General features: G+C 41.6%; 1 protein-coding gene across 2 annotated transcripts in view; it reads right to left on the minus strand.

Annotated features, from left to right (window-relative positions):
* RREB1 (ras responsive element binding protein 1) overlaps positions 1-24915 on the minus strand; it is a 73796-nt gene that overhangs the window by 28962 nt on the left and 19919 nt on the right. For both annotated transcript variants that reach the window (XM_075826672.1, XM_075826671.1), the window contains exons 3-5: positions 12693-12804; positions 9777-9893; positions 1593-1795 (exon numbers count right to left, since the gene is read on the minus strand). In XM_075826672.1, the coding sequence (XP_075682787.1) occupies positions 1593-1795; positions 9777-9893; positions 12693-12804 (432 nt within the window). The remainder of the gene's footprint in view (positions 1-1592; positions 1796-9776; positions 9894-12692; positions 12805-24915) is intronic.

Below are 24915 nucleotides of genomic sequence, written 5' to 3' on the forward strand. Positions count from 1 at the left end.
CGGCACCGGAAGCTTTGCAGTGTTCGGTGCAGGAAGCAAATGGCTCCGTACGCTGTATAGCGGCCGTGCTCAGTTACAGCAGCTCTGCTCCTTTTCACTCGAATAGGAGCAGAGCTGAAGAAATGCAGCATGGACAGTGTATGAAACCATCTGCTTCCGGCACTGAACACTGAATGACTCCCGATGCCAGAGGCAGCTGATCTGTGCGGGGCCTGAGCGTCGGACCCCCACCTGTGAATAGGTCATCAGTTTGAAAAACCGCCCCATGTCCAGACAACCCACCCCTTTAAAGCAGGAAGTGCTTGCAGAGAAGTAACACGGACGCCCCATGGAAACCACACGGATACCATACGGACAGTCATATGCGTGAAACACAGCCCGTTTTTTTTGCGGACGAACTACGAACCCGCTCGTCTGAATGAGGCTTTAGAAAGATAGCTATTTTTCGCTCAGTTGACAGCAGAAAATAAGAGAACAAGTAAACTTCTATTAAAGTAACTTCTCTTATAAACGTATAATGCTACTGCATACATCAACCTAATTTGCCATATACCTAATAACCTCACATTTTTAAGTGAAGTCGTAGATACATATTCAATGTATAAAATAATCTATAGAAGACTAAAGTCCATTACAGTTTTCTGTATTTCTTGTATATTACATTGCTGTGAGAGGGAAATATACAATATAATCTTGTCTCTGTAGTTATTCTGTATGTACTGGACCTATAGATAGATGTGGTTGTCAAAACTAAAAGTTTTACATCTATTTCAAAAATCCATTTTTGTTACTTTATGTATTTTATGGACGTGTTTTTTCCCTTTACATAGGCATATTAACAAACAAAAGAATAATTGCTGGTTCACCTTGAAGTAAAGAATGACACATAATCCAGGCAGCCATGGCAAATGTCTGTTTGCACAAGAGTTTATCATTAACGGAGGGCCAAACTTTCCTAATACCAGCACAGTGAAATATGATGGAAGATGCTTGTCTTATTGCAACGGTTTCTGCCATATGGAAGCAGACAGGCAAAAAAAAAGTAACTAGCTCTTCAACTTCTCTTATTGGAAGGGACCGGAGAAAGGCACCATTTAGAAATCATATTAAAAATGTGAGTAATAGAGAACAAGTGGGAGGGGGCAGTGAAGCACTATACGGAGGTCTGAAAAACTGCTGTTAGACAAGGAGCTGGGTCAGGACACCATTACTGGATCGGGAGAACAGGGTCGCTGAAACGGGTTAAACTATAAGTTTGAGCTGCGCATCAGTAGCCCAGGCACAACAGTATAGTTTAGGCCTGGATGTTTCTTTAACTCCAACATCCACAGCAATTACACACTAACAAGGGTTCAGGATGCTGAGATAGGGAGAGTTGTTTGAGGGGGTCCTCAAACTATAGAGCTGCTATGTCGCAGAGAGGAAAAACGGTTGTCTCCAGTGATATAATTTGACTGACTAACAGAATAGAAGCAAGGTGACTGATTTTCCTTCATGTCAAAAGGACACTGGGACACCTATAACATTCGAGTGTAAAGATCCTAAAAAAGAAATAAACACTGATCAAATGGAATTACCTTTAAATGTCTTACCTGATTTCTTCTACCAATCCGATTTAGAGGTGGACATTTTCCTGGGGATTTAGTGTTCTGAAGGTTTGCACCGTTTTCAGCAATATTCGTTGTGTTCATGACGGCTGACATCATTGCATTCACAGACGACAAGTCATTTGCCTCTGAACCATTATAAAGGTTGTCTGGTTTCATCTGATCTTTTGCGCTCGTCGTTTCCTTCGCTATAAAACAGACCAGCACGTAGATATTTACAGGTGCAAATCATCCTGCTGCTACAAGGCATGAAAAAAAGTGGAACATTTACTGGAGTCCCACGATTTCAATGCCATACATCTATTTTACTTAAACGAAAAACATATTTTTGAAAGGAAAAAAAGCATACATACATACATACATACACAGACACACACACACACACACACACACACACACACACACACACACACGTGTAAGATGTGAGGCGGCGCCTCCATAAATCAACTTTTTTTTCTCCAGCAGATCCCACAGATTCACGATCGACTTTTGATCTGGGGAATTGGGAGGCCAAGTCAATACCTTGAACTCGGTCATGTTCCTCAAACCATTCGTGAACAATTTTTGCAGTGTGGCAGGGCGCATTATCCTGCTGAAAGAGGTCACTGCCATTAGGGAATACCGTTGCCATGAAGCAGTGTACTTGGTCTGCAACCATGTTTATGTAGGTGGTACATGCCAAAGTAACATCTACATAAATGTCAGGACACAAAGTTTCCCAGAAGAACATTTCCCAGAGCATTAAACTGCATCCGTTTTTTCCCCATAGTGCATCCTGGTGCCATCTCTTCCCCAGGTAAGTGACACACACACCTAGCAATTTAAATGATATAAAAGAAAGCATGATTCATCAGACTAGGCCATCTTCTTCCATAGCTTCATGGTCCAGTTCTGATGCTCAGAAGCCCATTGTAGGCACTTTTGGCAGTGGATTGCGGTCAGAATGGAAACAGTGATGGGGCAAGGGGGGCACTTCTGCCTTAAAAATAATAATAGTTCGCCCTACTATCTGTTAGATCACATATAAGGGACTTTGTGCCAATCTATCCATGGATTGGTGCCTACCCCTAGGCTATGCAGCAAGCTGCAATGCACTGTATGTTCTGATACCTTTCTATCATAGCCAGCAGTAATTTATTCAGTAAATTGTGCTACAATACAATATCTTGTCCGTGGGATCGGACCAGACAGGCTAGCCTTTGCACCCCAAGCACATGAATAAACAAACATTCTTGACCCTGTTACACTGGTTGTCCTTCCTTGACCCACTTTTGGTAGGTACCAACGACTGTGGACCGGGAACATCCCACAAAACCTGCCGTATTGGAGATGCTTTGACCTAGTCATCTAGCCTTCATGATTTGGCCCTTGTCAAAAGGTGCTTAAAGGCGTTTTCCAATGAGAGACATTTATGACATATCCACAAGATAGCCTCAGGCTTGAGAAAGACCCTCCACTTGTCACGGGTCGAAACAAGGCCATTTTTTACTGGATGTTTGACCAATAAAAGAACATATTTATTGAAATTTGGGAGACGTGTGCTGCTGTTCAACCATGCTTTTTCTGAGGATTACATTACGTCAGACTGGGTTTGTCTGATCTTACAGCGTGTCACCGCTCCTGATATCGGGATTTGTGCCGCTACAAGCACTTTATTTTTTGGATATCCACAAGATATGTCATAAACGTCAGATAGATGCAGGTCCCCCTAAACCCCGTTTTGCCGTTCTGTGTTGCGTCAGAAGCAGGTGAATTCTGACCATGAATTAGGAAACAGCATAGCTCGCTGAACTACGTGGTTTTCGTTAGTCCCATAGAACTTAATGGTAGTTACGGAAACAGCATAGCTCGCACGCTACTTCCGTAACTGCCGTTCACTATTATGGGAGTTACAGAAACTGTGTAGCTCAGCGAGCTACACTGTTTCCATAACTCCCGACCATATAATCAGGAAGTGACCGGGGACGCAGAGGGAGCAGAAAAATTGTAGAACGGGGTTTAGGGGGCCCTGTTCTACAGATATGCGTGGGTCCCAGAAGTGGGACCTGCATCTGACATATCCTGTGGATATGTCATAAATGTCTGATGGGGAAATCCCTTTAAATCTTTGCACTTGCCCATCTTTCCTGCTTTTACAATATCAACTACAAGAATGGTCTATTCACTTGCTGCTGAATATATCCCATCACTTGACAAGTGCCATTGTAAGGAGAGAACGGTTATTAACTTCACCTGTCAGTGGTTTTAATGTTATGGCATATTTATTGGTATGTATACTATATATGTAGTATAAAATCAAGAATAATACACTATAATTAAAATTTGTAAGCAGGCGGGAAACGGTCTGTCTATAACTTGGTGATGGGAGCTCAGGGCCACTGCAGGAAATCGGTTATTCCCATAGATGCCCTGATCCAGTTAAGAGTTACTCCTGCTTGCCAATAGGAGAAATTCCAATACCACCAATGTTTTAGGGAACGGTTATTTAAGCGACGCTTTTATATTTTATATAAATTTTGTAAACTTAACGCAGGTTTTAGAAGAAGCAGACTCCCATGAATCAACATTGAAATTGCAACACCAAGAAGGGCAAACTGCTAGGTTATGCAAATCGAGGAAGTAGCAAATGTTGCTAAGATCTGCAAATTGTCAAATTTTAAAAGCACCTAGCTCCAATCTGTGTCATGCGAGAGGCATAAAAGACAGATTGAAAGCAAGTTTTTCAGCCCCATGAAACCTCAAAAATCAGATCAAGTGATGTGGCATGATTGTGCGATGCCTCCTGTTAGTCGACGTGCCAGTTATCGCCATTTGTTGCAATCGGAGAGGGACAGAATCCTTGAACTGAGACACCTTGGTTTATCACTCTGGCAGATCGCTAAGTGCGTAGGCTGAGTTGTCAGCACTATTCAACATTGCGTGTCCCGGAGGTTGGGAGAACAACAACAAACGAGAATGACAACAAGAGGTGCGCAGAGGCGAACCTCTGCACCGATGGATCGTCTGATTGGAAGAATGGTGCATAGTGTTCCATTCTGTACTACAAGTGAAATTGGACATTACATCCCAAGCCTAGGGCGGCAACCAGTGTCCAAACAATCATCAGAAGGCATTTGCACAACATTGGGCTACGGGCCTGACGTCCAGCTACATGTGTTCCATTGACCACACGCCACCGCGTTTAAAGGCTATCATGGTGCACAGCAAGATGGCAATGGAGTCTGGAATGGAGGTCTATCCTTTTCAGCGATGAGTCCCGCTTTTGTCTCGGATGCAATGATAGCTGGAGATTGGTCTGGAGATCACATGGGCAACGCCACGAAGAGGCCTTCACAAGGGAACGTCTCACCGGTTCTTCCCCCTGGGATTATGGTGTGGCATAATATATGGTAGCGGGACCCCTCTAATCTTCATTTCAGGTACACTATCAGCTCGGCGTTACAATGATTTGGTCATGGAGCCAGTGGTATGGCCATTTCTTCACAGTGACTCAGAAGACGTTTTTCAACAGGACAACACCAGGCTGAATGTTGCTCGTGCTACTGTGAGTAGCCTGCATGGGCTAAACGTGCTACCATGCCTGCAGTGTCTCCGGACTTCTCTCCTAGCGAGAACATCATTGGTCGGCAATTGCAAAGGTAGCTGCAGCCAATCTTAATGTGCATTCAGCGTGGCATAACATTTCTCAGACAACCAGTAATAACCTCATTGATAGCATGCCCAGGCGTGTCAGTGCGGGTATTTCTGCGCATGGTGCTCATACTCTATACTGAATAAATTAAGAGGTTTGAAATATTTTGTTTCCAATTTATCATTTGCATATCATTAACATGGTCTATCAATCCTGTGATTTCCAAACTTTTCCTTTTTGGTGTTGTAATTTCAATGTTGAGGTTACTTGCACCAATATTTTTTCTTTTAAAACGGTTTACAGGTCCTTCTCAATGAATTAGAATATCATCAAAATGTTAATTTCAGTAATTCAATTCAAAAAGTGAAACTCATATTATATAGATTCATTACACACAGAGTGATCTAGTTCCAGTATTTTTTTCTTTTAATGTTGATGATTATGGATAACAGTTAATGAAAGCCCAAAATTTGTCTCCCAGAAAATGAGAATATTGGGTAAAAGTTGAAGATTGTAGACTCATGGTGTCACACAGAGCCAGCCCTAGGATAGATGGCACCCTGTGCGAAAAGATCTGTCGGCGCCCCACCCCATCATTAAAAAAAAAAAGGCCCATAATTTTTTTTATAAATGCCCCTTTAGTGCATTTTTTATAAATGCCCCTTTAATATATTACAACCCCTTCAAGGACAAAGTATTTTGTCTTCTAATTGTGCCCACAGTATTATGCCACCTGTAATACCCCTACAGAGTATAATGTCCGCTTAGTGGCCCCCACATAATATAGTGACCCCCCTGTAGATTTTGCCATATAGCCTCCCTGTAGACAGTGCCATAATCCCCCACCTCCTTTTTGTAGATCGTACCATACAGTCTCCCACCTCCCCCTTGTAGACAGTGCCCCCAAACAAAAACAAAAACTGTACTCACCTAGGCCCCGTTCCCATGACGAACTGAGCTGCTCCACGACGGGATCCTGTAGCCTAGTACAGACTTTCCCAACCTTTTCGGACTCGAGGCAGCACTGGAAAAATACAATTTCCTCAGGGCACCCCTACTAAAATTGTTTAGAGAAAGACAGAAAACGGCTAACAAGCACTGCACTCGTAGGGTATGTTCACACACGTTTTTTTGTAAGGCAAAAAAAATCTGCCTCAAAATTCCTTAAGGAATTGAAGGCATCCTTTTAGCTAGATTAAATAGAAGTTATATCTTAGTTTATTTCCACACATTTATTTGATAGCCGGGAAAGCAGGGCATTTCGTGTGCTCTTGCACAGTCGTCCTTTTTTGTAGGTAGTGCCACACAGCCCCCTTGTAGATAGCAAACCCCACTCCCTTCCAGTATAGATAGCTTCCACTGTAGCTCCCTGAAGGAGCGGAATCCCCGTGTGGCCGGGGATTCCGCTCCTGGAGCACTCCTTGATGTCTCTGTCCATATATGGACAGTGACATCAGGGGAAGCTCCTGAAGCGGAATCCCTGGCCACAGCGTTGCCGCCGCTGTGACCAGGGATTACTCCAGGAGAAGCTCCCCGTTCACAGCGTCTGCAACGCTGTGGACAGGGATTCCGCTTCAGGAGTTTCCCCCGATTTCACTGTTCATATATGGACAGAGACATCAAGGAGCACTCCAGGAGCGGAATCCCCGGCCACATGGGGATTGCGCTCCTTCAGGGAGCTACAGTGGCGCTAGTAGATAGAGCAGGGAGCTACTTCGTGCCGGCCACGAAGTGAAGAAGCGCCCTGGTGGAAAGGCGACTGCCTAAGGCCGGCTCTGGGTGCAGTTAGCGAGTGGCACCTGACCCGCTGGTAGTTGCAACAGCGCGGGGTTACACCCCCCCGCTGGCACCCTTCTTGCAGTGTGCCGGCTGGTGCCCTGTGCGACCGCACTTGTCGAACGTATCTAAGGCCGGCCATGGTATCACACTCTAATCAGCTAATCAACACAAAACACCTGCAAAGGTTTCCTAAGCCCTTAACCCCTTAGTGACCAGCCTATTTTAGGCCCAAATGACCAAGCTATTTTTTGTTTTTTTATTTTTCTAGTGTCGCATTCAAAAAGCTATAACTTTTATTTTTCCGTCGACATAGCTGTATGAGGATTTGTTTTTTGCGGGATTAGTTGTACTTTTTAATGGCATAATTTTGGGGTACATATCGTTTTTTGATTAACTTATAGAAAAAAAAACCTGAAATTCCGCCATTGTTCTATGAGTTTTAAATTCAACCCGTTCACTGTGTGGCGTAAATAACAGGTTACCTTTATTCTATTGGTCGGTACGACTACGACAATACCACATATGTATAGGGTTTTTATATTTTACTACTTTTGCACAATAAAAACTCTTTTGAACTAAAATTATTTGTTTTTGCATCCTCGCTTTCCAAGAGTCGTAATTTTTTTATTTTTTCGTCAATGTAGTTATATGAGGGCTTGTTTTTTGCGGGATGAGACGTAGTTTTGATTGGTACTGTTTTGGGGTACATGGGACTTATTGTTTAACTTTTATTATGACATTTTTGGGGAACAATGGAAAAATATAGCAATTTTGCCTTGTTTTTTGCGGTTATTTTTTACGGCGATCACCTTGCGGTTTAAGTTACATGTTAACTTTATTGTTTGGGTCATTACGGTCGTGCCAATACTATACATGTGTACTTTACTTTTTTTTTTACACTTTTACTAAATAAAACCACTTTTTATGGAAAAAAAATGTTGTTTACTGTAATCTCTATTAATAATTTTTATTTCACATTTATTACTTAGTTTTTTAGTCCCACTAGGGACTTCACTATGCAATCTTTTGATTGCTGCTATAATGCTTTGGTATACTTCATATAGTGTAAAACTGACGGGCAATCTATTAGGACGTGTCTCTGGCACGGCCTAATATAGGCATATACCCAGGGCAGGGAAGTAAACTTCGATCGCTACCGTTGGAGCAGTCGAGAAGCAGCTCCAGCCTGCATGGGACACCCGTGCAGGACTTAGACTGGGCCGCCATGAAAAGGCGACGGCCTAGCCTAAGGCCACTTAGTGACCGCCGTGTAAAGGGGGTTTTGGGGGTCACTAAGTGGTTAAATGGTCCAGCAGTCTGGTTCAGTAAGCTGCACAATCATGGGGAAGACTGCCGACTTGACAATTGTCCAGAAGACAGCCATTGTCACCCTCCACAAGGAGGGTAAGCCACAAAAGGAAATCGCTAAAGAAGCTGACTGTTCACAGAGTGCTGTATCCAAGCATATTAATGGAGAGTCGAGAGGAAGGAAAAAGTGTGGTAGAAAAAGGTGCACAAGCAACAGGGATAACGCAACCTTGAAAGGATTGTCAAGAAAAGGCCATTCAAGAATCTGGGGGAAATTGAGAAGTAGTGGACTGCGGCTGGAGTCAGTGCTTCAAGAGTCACCACACACAGACGTATCCAGGACATGGGCTACAACTGTCGCATTCCTTGAGACAACGTCAGAAGCGTCTTACCTGGGCTAAGGAGAAAAAGGACTGGTCTGTTGCTCAGTGGTCCAAAGTCCTGTTTTCAGATGAAAGTAAATTTTGCATTTCATTTGGAAATCAAGGTCCCAGAGTCTGGAGGAAGAGTGGAGAGGCATCAATCCATGTTGCTTGTGGTCCAGTGTGAAGTTTCCACAGTCAGTGATTGTTTGGGGAGCCATGTCATCTGCTGGTGTTGGTCCACTGTGTTATATCAAGTCCAGAGTCAACGCAGCCGTCTACCAGGAAATTTTAGAGCACTTCATGCTTCCCTCTGCTGACAAGCTTTATGGAGATGCGGATTTCATTTTCCAGCAAGACTTGGCACCTGCCCACACAGCCAAAAGTACCAATACCTGGTTTAATAACCACAGTATCACTGTGCTTGATTGGCCAGCAAACTCACCTGACCTAAACCTCAGAGAATCTATGGGGTATTGTCAAGAGGAAGAAGAGAGACACCAGACCCAACAATGCAGACGAGCTGAAGGCCACTATCAAAGCAACCTGGGCTTCCATAACACCTCAGCAGTGCCACAGGCTGATCGCCCCCATGCCACGCCGCATTGATGCAGTAATTCATGCAGAAGGAGCCCCGACCAAGTATTGACTGCATATACTGGACATACTTTTCAGTAGGCCAACATTTCGGTATTAAAAATCATTTTTGAAATTGGACTTATATAATGTTCTAATTTTCTGAGACACTACATTTTGGGTTTTCAGTAACTGTTAGCTATACTCATCAACATTAAAAGGAAAAAATGCTGGAAATATATTATATAGATTCATTACACACAGAGTGATCTAAGAGTTTCACTTTTTGAATTGAATTACTGAAATAAATTAACTTTTTGACGATATTCTAAATCATTGGGAAGGACCTCTATTTATGGATGCCATATAACTTTTATATTACATTTATTTTTCATTTGGATGATCCATTGAACAGGCTTTGCATGAACAAAAATTACTGTGAAGATCAACATATACGTAGTAAAGCTAAAAATAAAGGAAGGGACCGTAGAAATCCGCGACTCAAGGGTTTACCTCCATTTTCCTTAGCCATGTGGTCAGTAGTGGTTTGAATGTCTTGTCTGATACTTTTATCTGTCAGAATGGTGGCAGAGACACTGAACGTTGAGTCAGCAGCAACTCTCTCTAGAACTGCAAATTAAGGCGCATATGTCAGAATTCTAGAAGACAGATCATTTGAATGATATTCATAAAACATTCAGTCACAGGGAGTTAAGGAAAATGACCCAAAATAGTAAAAACAGCCCAAACAAATAATTTGACCTCATGACAGGACCATGTACCGATAAGGCTTTCCATTTTTCCATTTAAAGAAAATAAATAAATTGTGTATGACTGGTCGGTAATGCGAAACAAAAAACATACAATTTAGGGCGGATTTACACTAACGTGATATATGTCCGTGCAACGCGTGTGATTTTCACGCGCCTCGCACGGACCAATATTAGTCTATGGGGCCGTGCAGACAGTCCGTGATTTTTACGCAGCGGGTGTCCGCTGCGTAAAACTCACGACACGTCCTATATTTCTGCGTTTCTCGCGCATTGCGCACCCATTGAAGTCCATGGGTGCGTGAAAATCATGTGCACCACACGGAAGCGAGTCGCGCAACAGCAGTAAGAAATATGATTGAAAACAGAACAGCACCACGTGCTTTTCTGTTTACACACATACAAACAGAGTGTCATAATGATGGTGGCTGCGCAAAAATCATACAGCCACGCATCATATGGTGATGACACACGGAGCTGTTAAGTGCCTTTTGCGCGCGCAAAACGCAGCGTTTTTTGCACACAGCAAAACGCACACGCTCGTGTAAATCCTCCCTTAGGTTAATATATATTGCAGCATGTTTCTTCCATTCAGCAAAGACAGGAAGACATTTGCTTGATGTATTTCCTTATCGAGTAGAGACTGTGACTGTTGCCATCATGCACATAGTGTACTGCAGCCGTTCTTCACACTATATCCTCTTGTCGGGTCAGATTTAGCTTTGATATTGGTTATTTGCACTACGCAACACATCAAAATAACTTTGTTCAATTCAAATGAGTCAGCTGCTGCAAGGAGTTAGTTCTGGTGACACACCGTAGTGCCTACCAACGCTGTCAACTTAGGATCCAATAATAGGGGAAGGCTCATATCCTTATACCATTACCTCTGCCTGCACTCAAATGGTTAATGCAACTGTATATTCACTTGTTGAATAACTATGAGAGGAGTTTGGCAACACACAGACCATGTATAGAAAACGTAGCTTTCCTTGTTTTAGGAGTGGTGGCATATGAGGGAGTATAGTGAGTGATGTTATAGATCTACTTTTTCCACATTGTTGATCGATCAGTTACTGCTGCTTTTAGAACACAAAAATCAGGAAACAAGAGGATGCGGGGAGGGTTACAAATGTTGGGAGGAGTGAGAAGGGAAGCAGCGCCTGACTAACTGCAGCCACAGTTCTGAGTCATGTAGATGAAACCAAAGCACACATACACTATAATATATATATATATACCCTATGGAGTAACAAACATCTCTGACTAACGTGTGCAACTTATGAGCTCTCCCACTGGAACAGATGGGAAAAGCGTCCCGAGCTGAAACAGGACAGGAAGGGGGAAACCAGGAAGTGCAGCAGGAGGAATGTGAATGTAAGCCAGAGTAAACCCTTTGCTGCCAATGTTGCTTGCTGTTCCAGCCAACAATGTGTTAAGGTTCTGGGCAAATTGTGACATGTAAGTCAAGCAAGTCAGTGAAGCAGTGCAAGGATTAAACATCCTGGTTTTCCATGCATAAGGGTGCCAATTAACCCAGCAGTGATGACACCGGCCCTTTTGTTTCCCTACTCGGAGCCTCTTTTTTTTTTTTTTTTTTTAACAGCTGACAAAGGTGCCTTTCTACTTTAATTCATAGTTTAGTTCATATCTGTTAGATGACGATTAACTAACCATGTGCTGCAGAGTTGGAAACTTTGTATCTGGAAATGATGGGCAATAGCCTTCCACATGGTCACAGCATGGCTTTCTACCATATCAAATAGTGTGATCTCCGTCATCCTAGTTGCTGTAAATTTCTAACAGTAAATCTAGCCAAAAAAACATTTACTTTTCATAGATAGCATCCATTGTTTGCAGCGGAGAAATGGGCAGTAAGAACAAAACTGGGCCGCTTGTATCTCATCTTTATAGGTTGAGGTCAAAAGGTGTTTATGCCTTAACAATAGCAGATCGGGTCCTTGCCATTTGTGTCCAGTGTTAGTCCAAGTAAATTGACTCAGCTGTTTGTAAACAGCATTGCAGTTCACAGGGCTCACTATGGTAAGAATCAGGACCATAGATTAAAGAACAAAGGACTCATTCCCACTGTCACCTACCGTATGTGACACAGCGGGGCAGACAATTGTGCCAGTCACACAATCACATCTATTTTTCACACCCCTGTCCATGACTCTAGCTAGCATCAGGTAAGGTACATACAGATGTATGATATAGTAGCATCTTTATGGTTTTGTATTCACATTTCTTACTGGATCACAAGAGGCCAACTGGACTACTGATAAGTACTTTTGGAGAGGATTTTACCACTCGGGCCATATACAAACATTTGAAAGACACAAATATAAGAAACATGACAAGTGTGATTAGAATGACTATACGATACGTAGGTCTTCGCAGTCCCAGCTCATCATAGATTGATGTGGCCAATTATTCTCACTAGATTAGTACACACCGACATCAGAGACTGCCACAATATGTGTCATTGCCCAAGTATGCCGATGTGATCCAACCAGTTACATAGAAAAAGGCTGAATTCTTTTCAGGTGACAGGTTATAGAATGTGTGACTGATCAATGTCGAACGAAAGAAGAAGATAAAAAGGAGAAGATGACATAATGGATCAAGGAAGTTTTACAAGAAGTATTTTCCAACTGACCTTCAACAACCAGGCTGCTCCCCGGATGCTGGAACTGGCAGGGCCCATTTGAAAAACTAGCTGGCAGCATCCCTTCAATTCCTCCTCCAGCTGGGCACCAATACAGTGCAGCCTACAGGGGACAAGACATTTTGTAATTATTCATTTTGTCGTAATGTAACAGAAATACATTGCAATTATACCATACAAGAAAGCTATAAGGGCCTGTTCACATCAGCGTTCAGTTTCCGATGGATTCCGTCAGACCTTTCCATCGGAGGAACCCATCAACGGAAAGGCAAACGAAAACCATAGCTTTCGTTTGCATTACCGTTGATTTCAATGGTAATGCTTCCGTTGAGAATGGTTTCCGTTTGTGTCTGTTCCGCAAGGTTTCATTTTTTTTTACGGTATCAATAGCACAGTTGACTACGCTATTGATTCCGCCCAAAAAAATTGGAAACCTTACAGAACGGACACAAACGGAAACCATTTGTAATGGAAGAATTACCATTGAAATCAATGGCAATGCAAACGAAAGCCATGATTTCCGTTTGCCTTTTCGTTGATGGGTTCCCCTGACGGAAAGGTCTGATGGAACCCATCAACTGAAAACGAACGCTTATGTGAACACACCCAAATATTGTCATTGTGGTTTGAAACGTTCATCAAATAGAGAATACAAGTGGTCATTGTCACGGTGGTCTTCGATCACTACAGCTCAGGTTACGTACTAAAGGGCGATGTTCGCTTCATAATGGTACCACACTGGCAATGTTGGCAGATCCGAAATATTATACTACGAATATATCATTACATGTCTTGTCAACATTTTCCCACTAGACATAATTGTATCATAGAAGATTTCATTCAGCCGCTACTCCGGTATTTTGAAACTAGCCTAGTTTTACAGAAGTCCATCAATGCCTTGTACACGTTTCTTAGGATGTGCTTGCTTTGCTTATTCACAAGGTGGCAATAACCAAACAAAACATCCATAAATACATTTATATGAGAACATTAGACTATCCATCTTACAGAACAGAATACACCCAAAAACCAGGCAGCCAATAGGAAGGTTTTACCTTTATCCAATATTAGTGCAAAGGAAAAAAGTGTATTAGATTTCAAAGTTTTAAGATCTTTTGCAGAAAAAAGTAAAACGGCAACTGGATTGATTGATATGGGTGACTATTCCACTTTGCCTAGCCGTGATAAATCTACCCCAATGGGTCTACAAAGGCACTATCCGTATTCACATTCTTTCCTATGAATATATATGTCAAACTGTCTCCGAAAAACTTCGGCGTTTTGTCCTCCTCTTTCATCTTCTCTAATCCACATTTATTTAGTTCAGTCAATGTTATATGCTCCTATCTACATTCTTTGTAGCCTTGAAGGTCTTATGGGAGCACATAGCCCTCACTTCAAATATATGGGATGTATTTTGCAAATAAATGATTTTCTAAAGTGACACAGACCGATAAATGCAGTACTTCTGGTTTGTCATGTGAGTGCCCGAGGATGCTAGCGCACATTCCTAGTCAAAGTTCACAAAATAAAAGGAGGAAGCCAAAATAGATGAGAAAAAAATAAATAATTGTCTGCATGATTTCCTCCCAGGTTAGTTACTACCAGCATTAATCCGGTCCAATTAAACCCATCATGTAACCTTTAACAAGCTTTTTTCTTTTTTTGTTAAAGGGGCGGTCTGGTTTATAAAAGAAGGTAACCCCTTTAAGACTCTGAGAAACACAATGTTTATGGCCAGGCCCGATATCGATGTTGTTGATCTCACGCAACAAGTTTGAAACTCTACCCATAACGGTGTATAGCCTACATGCAGCGCCGATAACCAAACACAATTTTTTTTTAAACTAACCAACCCTTTAAGGATGCAATGTTAGGTAGCCGTCTGTACTCCAGATGTGTAAAGCAAAATGTCATGCTCTCTTAATAGGTAACCTCAAGGGCGAAATGTAACATGCGATAAAACCTGCATGGTCTTGAATGCTCATGTGAAAACACACACACCTTGAAATGACTACCTTTGTGTTACTGTGCAATAAATACTTAATAAAATCATTACCATAATGAAAAATTGACATTATACAGTAGTCAGTCAATAGTTATTAAGTATATTCATATGGTTTTTTTTGTTTTTTTTGCCGCCTTATTTCATTGAACTCAAAACCAATTCAGCAGTCATAGAATAGAGCATGAAATTACATAAGCGCAAGGGTCATGTCTAGAAACAAGGCAACTAGGACCAATGGTGTTGGCCATTGCAACACATCAGATTAGAAAGGCAGTACCTACATGGTTGCCATTAGCAGCACTATTTGCTGTGAACTTTTATAGACACTGTATAGGAAATGCTTATAAATACGGTTAAAAATAAAAACAACTGTGAAAACGTCTTCACACACAAAGTGTGGATGGGGCATGGGGCTCGGAGTGTACTTTGCCTTGTATTCTCTTCAGTAAAGGCTAATGATTATATGTGGATGAAGCAATAGCCTGTGTAAACCAAGAGTAGCTCTGCCTCTGCTGATGCTTTCCTTTTGTAGCCTTGCAAAACAGAACCCAACCCTTCTCGTCTCATGAAAGATAAGCGAGCCCATCCTAGTACAGGAGGTGCACGATTGTGACAAGGGTACAGCATTACCCACTATTGATTGTTATATAGCACCAACGCTAGGAACAAAAACCCTCCGTGCCACCGCTTATGGATTTCAGATCCATTTCAATCATCAGTTCTGTCAAATCTCTGGACAAGGATTGTAAAGACTCATCTGCTAGGAGAAGAACGCAAAGGTATAAAAATAAACAAGATGATAAATAAGGTGAAAGCGGTGAATGAAGAAGTTTTGCAAAAAAAAAACAACTGTTCCTATGCCACATCTCGATGAGCACTACACTTACTGAGTACTTGTGCATTGGCCTGCCTTCCTAGAACTAGTTCCCCTGATAGAAGTGCTTTCCTTTACTTAGCTATGCTGTGTCTTGTGGAATGTGTGAAAACCAGCGGACTCTGGGGAGATTAACACCCTGCACAATAACCAATCCAAATGCTCCATTCATTTACAGAGATCTCTTTGGCCTGTAATCTGACAGACTGTTCCACATAATTACAGTCACGCTAATAAGAAATTAAAGGAAACGACAAACATAAGACTAGAACAATAACATTTTAAAAACTTGTAATTATAGCCAGTCAATAGCACGAGATGCTAGATCTGTTTGCATTAGAACAATGGGCCTTGGTAACAAAGTAACAATAATAAATAATAATAATTAATAATAATAAAAAAGCAAATATATGGATATCTTTTTCACCTTTTCTCAAAGTATGGAACCCTAATAATGTGTGGTATGTGTACATACTATAGGGAATTTAGTTGCCATGGCCTGGCATTTCGTGTTGGGATTTACTTGTTAAGACATCTAATGAACCTAGACTACAATGTTATCTTTTTTCTTTGAATGGAGTTGTATGATGAATGTTCTGAGTGTACTTAATAAAATATCCTACCTAGATGGCGCTATATATATATATATATATATATACACATATATATACACACACACACACACACACATCAATACATTCTGCTACTATTACTTATTAGAAAAAGGAATCCATGTCAAAAAGCTGCAGGATAAATTCCTATACAAATTGCAGCCATAGGAGTACATGTCCTGAAAAGCAGCACCATAGTAAGGTTTCGTTCACATCTGCGTCCTGTTCTGACGTTCCGTCTGAGCTTTCCGTCAGAACGGGACCCTGAACAGACACAGACACAAACGGAAACCAGTGTTTTCCGTTTCCATCACCGGTGACTGGTCCGGTGCCCATGGTTTCTCTGTCTCTGTTGTGCACCGGACCCGTTGTTTTGCCAGAAGCAATAGCGTAGTCAACTTCGCTATTGCTTACGGCAAAACTACGGATCCGGTGCACAACAGAGACAAACGGAAACCATGGGCACCGGATCCGTCACCATTGAAATCAATGGTGATGGAAACCTCTGGTTTCCGTTTGTGTCTGTTCAGGGTCCCGTTCCAACGGAAAGCTCCAAACGGAACATCAGAACGCGACCCACAGATGTGAACGAAACCTTATCTGCACATTTCTCAACCTGCATCTCCATTTTCCTAACTTGGGTAAAAAGGGACAAAAACTATTTTTTTTTTAATACACTTTACATTTTGTGCCTCCCATTATATGAAAATTACATTTCAACCAAGGAAAATTGTACAACACTCATTTTAAAGCCTCTTGCCAAGATTTACACAAAGAAAATCCCAAAACCACAGTAGTCAGCATCTGACGTTTTGTACATTGGCACATATAAAAGGACTTTGAAGTACATATAACGTAAAAATATGTCCTTAAGGGAGATTGTAACCTAGCGATCAGTGGCGTCTTTATAAGCGAATGTCCTGTGTGCTGGAGGAGGAACCAGGACAATCGTCTATTGGTGCCGCTGCTATACACTGTTTAGGAGATGGATTTCCTGCTGCTGTGAACCATGCCGCTACTCTTGGCTGAAGAGGTCTGTTCAGCTGGTTTAAATATTACTGCTTAGAGCTTTGGAAAACTGCCCAAGAGAAGAAGATCTTCCCAGAAGCCTTTTCAGCAGCCTGATGCTTAGAGCTCTCTCGAAGGTCAGAAAACGCATGGACACATAACTATCTAGATCCAGAAAGTGATTGGAGGTTGAAGAATAAGACAGATTTTTTTTTTTGTATAACTATTCCACCTTTTTAGAAATCAGGCTTAGCCCACATCTAGTAGTCAGGCAAGTTCAACAGCAGATCACTAGTAAAAAGGAAAAGTCATGACATCATTCCCGGGCCAATGAACCCAGGCGTTTCTGCAGAGTGTATTGTATAGGAGACGTGACAATGGATCAAGTGTTATACTATACTCATAAACAAACCTTGCAGCATCATCAGGAAGCATGAAGACAAGAGCTTCCAGGACAGCACAGCAGTGCCTAAACCAGGACCATTTAACACCTACAACTGATAAACCGGCTGCATCCTTCCCTCCCCCAATGCAAAGCATGTTTGCACACAGAAAAGTATAGCACAGAGGTTACTGCAGCTGTGTAGAAGCAGACACTGGATCCGGATTCTGCCGACAACGTGATCCACCGTCTCCAACTCGCTTGGGCTACTCATCATAATCACACAAAAAAAGACAAAATTATGCTTTTTAAGACTAAACAGGATTTAAAGGTTTCTCAAACTAGAGAGAGTAAATGTTTGTATTCCAAACGATCTGATACGAACACAAAAGCTGCCCATACACAGTAAATGTTGGCAGTACCAAGGTTTTTTGGTGGGGTCAGCCGACTAATGTATATCCAATGCAGAAGGAAATGAGAATTGGGCATGTTGGATGCATGTCAAGTCCTGTGTTCTGCTGAGAGAGAAGCCAGAAGTAGAAGCAGCTTGTCTCCCTTTCCCTTGTATATCAAGCGATCTAATAAGACTAAACCTGCCTATAAAAGGTCAGAAGTGCCAATGGTTTTTGGCAGGGTCAAATCGATTAATGTATATGCTACCCCTGCCGACTATACCAGATAGTGGAGATGAGAATTGGGCATGTTGGATTTTAACATGCCCAATCGGGAGTTCTGCTGGGAAATAAGTCAGAAGTGTCTTTGACTTGTCTACCCACCCACATTGAATAAACATGAAAGTTCAGCCGATCCGAGCATGCACAATTATAAGGGCAGTCTTTGGAGACAGCGGTCGTCAGAATGGGCACTCGGCTAACACCTATCATCTATCGGCAGCTTAACCGTTTTTGCCTAATGTGTGTTAAAACAAACCCTAGTTTTGAAAAACGTTTAAAAATGTATTTAAAATATTTCTAAATTAACAATTTTATAAAAAATGTTTTTGCAATTTCAAATGAAAAGCCTCACAAATAGCACAAGCAGAATATATAAAAGTGTACTCATTAAGGGTATGTGCACACGATAACTGCAATTACGTCTGAAATTCCGGAGCCGTTTTCATGAGAAAACAGCTCCTGAATTTCAGACGTAATTGCATGTACTCGCGTTTTGCGGGGCGTCTTTTACGGACGTAATTTGGAGATGTTCTTCATTGGAGTCAATGAAAAACGGCTCCAATTACGTCCCAAGAAGTGTCCTGCACTTCTTTTGACGAGGCTGTAATTTTATGCGCTGTCTTTTGACAGCGACGCGTAAAATGACAGGTCGTCGGCACAGTACATCGTAAAGCCCATTGAAAGTAATGGGCAGAGGTTTTCCGACATATTGGAGCCGGTATTTCATACGTAATTCGAGGCGTAAAACGCCTCCAATACGTCTGAAAATAGGTCGTGTGAACCCAGCCTAACACTGCACGGAAACATCAGGGTTAATACAACATCACAGATGCTTATCGTGTATAGAAGGACCATGGAATGTAGACAATTCCTCTTTGATGAGGCATCTCTGTCATGTACAGACACATTTCTGCTTTAGCGATCAACTAAAAGTTGTATTCTAGATTTTCTTTCTCTGTATTCAGAGAAACAAACATGAAGGATGGGACCAATATGGATCAATGTGAAGAAATGCATTATACACCGTGGGATACAATACATATTATTACTAGGCCTGACCCATGTGATGGTTTTAGTGTTGTATTTTGGATAAAGAATAATTTGCTGTCACTTCCTGTGCTTGACGCTTTGTCATTCTGATCTTTAGTCTGGGATCCTTCACTTTGGTGACTTTTTAAAGTACATGGATACTTGTTGCACATTGCTACCTTACAATGCAGTGACATTTAACAGGAGCTGAGAAATAGTAAAATAAATACATTAAAAGGACCACTATGAAGAAAGAGCTCAGGTATACAGAAATCCCAGGGATGGGACTTCAAAATACCAACTGGATCTGTAGCCTGTCCATATTGGCACGCTTATACATACAATGCGTTCCATAAGATCTTGGGGTTTAAAGAACTCTACCAACAGAGTGCATTAAAAAGTTGACGCACTCTGATACTCACGGAAATTTCTAACAAGTCCTTTAAAAAACATTGTCAGGAAAGAACTAGAAGCCGGCTTGCAGATACGCCAAGAAAACGTGCAAGTATCTATAAATAATAATAGTAATACACATCACGAAAACTAGTCAATACCTAAATGTAATACTAGTTACACATATGGGTACAATTAGAAGGCTCAGGAATTGTCCACGGACAGGACATGACAACTTTTGTCACATCTAAATTGTCAATGTTTACAAATAGAATAGATAACTGATCATTTTAGGGGCTTTCTGGGCGTTTTTGAGAGGAAGGGGGTGTCTATGGTAATTGTCCTATATTCCAAGTTGATACTGCTTCTGGACCATGTGACCCCATCCATGATGTTAGAAGTTGGATTCAGTATGTGCACAGTACAAAGAATGCACAGTGTGGAAGACGACTGAGAAGTTTCACAGTATAGGGTTTGTCTGCCTGAGAGCGCCATTCTGTAAGTAATGATTTACAGCTGGAGAACTCGATCATCTGCCTCTCCAAGTCTTTATTAAATCTGTGTTCTTTTTAAGTTCCCTTAGTCGCTTGGCTGGACCAGGGGTGCTAGAAGTCATGGGAATAACTGCTAGCGTTAAAATGCGCATATAGTGGGTCGTGTGTCCATCCTATTATTATAGATTTCCAGAACATTTACCATAAACTGTGCAGTACAATATTTAGATGTCGTAGCTTAAATATCCTAGAATTCTCATGACTAGCTTTTGTACGATAAATACATGAATAATGTAACATCTGGATAGAGAATGGTGTGAGCAATGCAAAATAATTATGAAGTGATGACTGTGAAAAATCCCCAACCCGTAGTCACCGTAATGCTGGGTTCATAATATGCCAATTTTGTTCCACTTTTTACACCCCGGTAATTTACCCCAGTGGCCAGGTGGTGAATGGGATATTTTGAACCGATTTTAGACCATGCTTTATAGTGTACCAGATTTTCTGGATTATCAGATGCCAGTTTAAAAGAGATTCTGTCGCTAGTTCGTAACACAGAACTGTAATTTAATGTGGAATTTCACGAGACTAGAAGAAGTACAGGCCTGAGCAGAGGAAACGGATTTAAAAATTTCGGATTAAAAAAAAAAAAAAAAAAGTTAGTCTCAGTTCACACAGCTTTTTTTTTTTTTGCAGTGGAAACCGTATCGGAATCGGCATAAAAAATGTCCCAAATTTCCTACCATTGATTTCAATAGGAGGTAGAGGGGGTTTTTTTAGCCAGTTTTTCACAGCTTCCGGAATAAATAAAATAATAAAAAAAAACAAAAAAAACACCATACACACCTCTTGCCCTGTCTTGAAGATAGAAAAAAAAAAAAATGTGCAGTTAGTTTGGATATTTTTTTTTTACGCGATTTTTGCATTTGCTCAAAGGGGTTGTCCAGGCATGGGGCGGTTTTTCATACTGATGACCTATTCACAGGATAGGTCATCAGCATATTATCGGTGGGGGTGTGACACCCAAACCCCACACCGATCAGCTGTTCAGGCTGCCTCCCAAGTGCAGTAGTCTGTGCCGGAAACAGATGGCTCCGGTCACAGTATAGTGGCCGTGCTGCAGTACTGCAGCTCTGCTCCTATTGAAGTGAATAGGAGCAGAGCTGCAGTAACCCAGCATGACCGCTATACTGTGTACGGAGCCTTCTGCAATGAACCCTGCATAGCATCCAGCACAGCTAGTCGTGCAGGGTCCGGGTATCATCAGTATGACCTATCCGGTCATCAGTATGAAAAACCGACCCATGCCAGGAAAACCCCATTAATGAAAAAATAAATAAAGCTAAAAAAAAAACAAAAAAAGAAAAAACACACGTTTGCAAAATTACCCTTAAAAATCCTGGAGGAATTACGAGGCAGACTTTTTTTTTTTTTTTGGCCAGGCATAAAAAAGTCTGTGTAGTGGCAAATTGTGTTTTTATTTTTTGCTTTTTATATTTTTCTCTATCTAGCCCATAATTCAGGAGATAATGATAATGTAACACTTATCAGGTATTTTTCTTAAATGGTTTATTTTGTTTGATGCTAATTGACATTATTCTTTCATAAAACAACTAGACTGAAATAGAAAAAAAGAAAAAAAAAAAAAAAGTCAAGAGGAAAAACAAAGCCGGCTCCAAAGCATCATTCATCTGCTACATTAAATAGGACACAGTACCAGCATCATGTGCTTTTCCAACGTTTGTAAGTCACATGAGGTTTGTAATAGGAGAATGGCAGAAGAAGAAGAAGAAGAACTAGTTCAGATGCAGTTGGCCGGCTCATTTCTAGAGGAGGTTAAGTACACGGGCAGGCTTTGGAGTCAGATCCTTGCTGTCCATGTGCTGAGGCAGGTGTGGCTATGCAGCATGGAGATGGCTCTATGTCACACACAAACTGGTCATCCTACTCAGGCTCTGAGGGAGCCAAGGAATGCCCTTGTCACAGGATAGGTCAGCGCTCAGCAGAACATTCTCGCCAGCAGCAGATGCTCTATATATGGCATGTTTACGGCAATAGCAAAATGACACATTAGCCCTCATGTTCATATCATATGCGAACTATGAAATGTTATAAGGGAGCAGAGGTGCAGAACGCTGTCCGAACCGCATTCATGCTCAAGATTTGCAATTAATTCTACAAGAATGCCACAAATTAGGCATAGAGATTGTATTGGTCCATCTACTTGATCGACTTTTACTTATACTGTACAACGTGGTGGTTGGTACATATAACCCTAGAGTGTCGTAATTTCTTACACTTCAAAACTACTTCCTTTTCAAAAGTTAGGCTCATCCTAAGTTAGGCATTAACCTAAAAAAACAAAAAAAACTAATTCGGCCAGTAGGACCAAGGAGTTTAGAGAACCACAATACCTTGTATAAAAGCCTAGCAATACAAGGGTTAAGAATACGGCCTCTTCTGTGATGTAGAATGATGGGCATAGACATGTGCAACTTCTGTGTCTTAAGACCTAAACAGCAGAGCCTTTCTTTGCCAGCTGCTGTCTCTTATGAAGATCCATGTCCTTTCCACCCCCCTTCACAACTAAAACATGATGTAAAAAAAACCTGTGCCTCCTAAAAGTTTTTTTTATTGTGGGACTGGGTTATGGTAAGGTTGTAAAGAAATAGAAAAGAAAAATAATCAGATCATACTTAGCAGCAAACAGATTCAGAAAATCTCGTTAAACCTGTTAGACTGCATTGTGTGCCTCGCCGGTGACTCTACCGCAGTCCTGCGGCCTGTATGTTACCATGGGCCTTTCTCCTATCACACCTTTGTGCTACAAAGCATAGCACAGCAGCAAAGTAATGACTGTATATACGACAGCACAAACTACACAGCACAGTGATGTGCAACAAGTATATAGCTGTTCCGTGTGGAAGTCTGAGACAACCTGCCTACAAAAGTGATCAATTTACAATTCAACTGACTTTTGCAGGATTGGATGTAAATATGTTTGACCAACATCGAGTAACCACAATTGCAGGCTCATAGAGCCCCAGTTGCCTGGCAATCTTCAGTTTCCCTTGCTTTAAAAATAGCAACTGTTGGACATCTCTAGCTGTACATCTTGTTACTGCAGCTGAAACAATAGCACAATGCTGGCCTTGCTTCCTGACACCCTTTAACTGGATCAAGCGTAACACAAAGGAAAAAGAAAAAAATTAAAATGAAAAACAAGCGTGCACCAACCACGATTTTAGATCTTGTTTGCCGGCAGATATGGTAGTAGAGCATCCTCATGGAAATACACAAAGACTAAAAACAGGTTGAAAAGTAAAGTAGAAGAATATCATGCTTCCCTAAGACCGTGTTACGTATCTGGACTTTCAAGGAGCCATGGGAAATACACATCCATTGGGACCTAAACACGACCCACAAAAGCCACGTACACAAAGAGACAACTCTTGCAGAATTAGAACGGGACGATCTGCACATTCCATTTGTGCCACTGGTTTTATTTTACTTGCGCGTACGACACTGCTTACGAAAAAGTCAGTACTTTACAAGATCAAAATATTCAGATTATAATCTCGCTTGTACCTCCTGCATGGAAGCGGTCTAACACTTTGCAAGGCACCGTGCCATGACTTCTTTGTATCGTATTTGTAAGCGTCCATGCAATCCACCCCTAGAAGGTAGCACTGGATAGCCGGCATTCCACAACTACGGTATGTGCAAGGAGGCCACAAATGAGTAGATGTCCTGCAGACCGGAAATGCAAGGGCCTAGCAACAGAAGGAACTACTGTAAAACGTACACAGCTCCCAGGATGCTGGCGTTAAAGACCCTGATGGGCCTACTTTCCTCAGTCTTCAAATGGTTTAAAGTTTGTATTGTTCAGCCCATCGCTTTTAGGTTTTATTAGTCCAGATAAAAAGAAGGAAGAAGAAGAGGAAATAATCTTATAGACATTGATATAAAGTAAGGCATCAAAATGCAAAACACAAAAGATGGGTAGGACGTTATTATCATTGATACATTTCAATAGGACCGTCAGGAAAAGAATGAAAGAATACAGTTGGGATGCAGTGACTGGAGTAGTGTGGGATGTTGGGCAGGCTACATCTAACAGTTGTGCGCTCACTAACAAATGGTCCATTCATGAAGAAAAAAAGTCTGTTTGGAGGATTCTAATTCTACAGTGAAATGGAGGGTTGCTGTCTCGTTTCCCTCCCACACAGCGGGGTGAGAAAGATAGGGCATGGAGGACTATATACTCATCCTCATCATTAGTGGTGAACATTTTTGCCCCCAATAAATAATTTTTTAGATTAACGGTTAGTTGATACAAAGTTTAAAATTGCCAGAAGGGCAATCATTTATTTTGCTAGATTAGGCTCTGTTCACACCTCCGTTGTGCTGTTCCGTTGCTCTGCTCCGTCAGAGGAGCAGATCAAGGGAATGATGGAGCCAACGTTAATGGAACGATGGACTTTAATAGGTCCCGGCGGCTTTCCGTTGGGGTGTCTGTGCTGCACTATTGTCTCCGGTAAGCCCTGACGGATCTGTGACGGAGGCCCCTAGCGGAGGCTCCGACGCAGATGTGAACATAGCCTGTCATTTTTAATTTGAAGACCATGAACCCAAAACTAAATACCTGGTTAAATATGAAGAAATGGGTACTTAACCTGTTCATCACCAGAGTTTACACTCCCAAGACCAGGGAAAAATTCACATTTTTGGATTGCTG

This window comes from Rhinoderma darwinii, chromosome 5 (genome assembly GCF_050947455.1).
Source record: "Rhinoderma darwinii isolate aRhiDar2 chromosome 5, aRhiDar2.hap1, whole genome shotgun sequence".
In the NCBI taxonomy this organism is placed as follows: domain Eukaryota; kingdom Metazoa; phylum Chordata; class Amphibia; order Anura; family Rhinodermatidae; genus Rhinoderma; species Rhinoderma darwinii.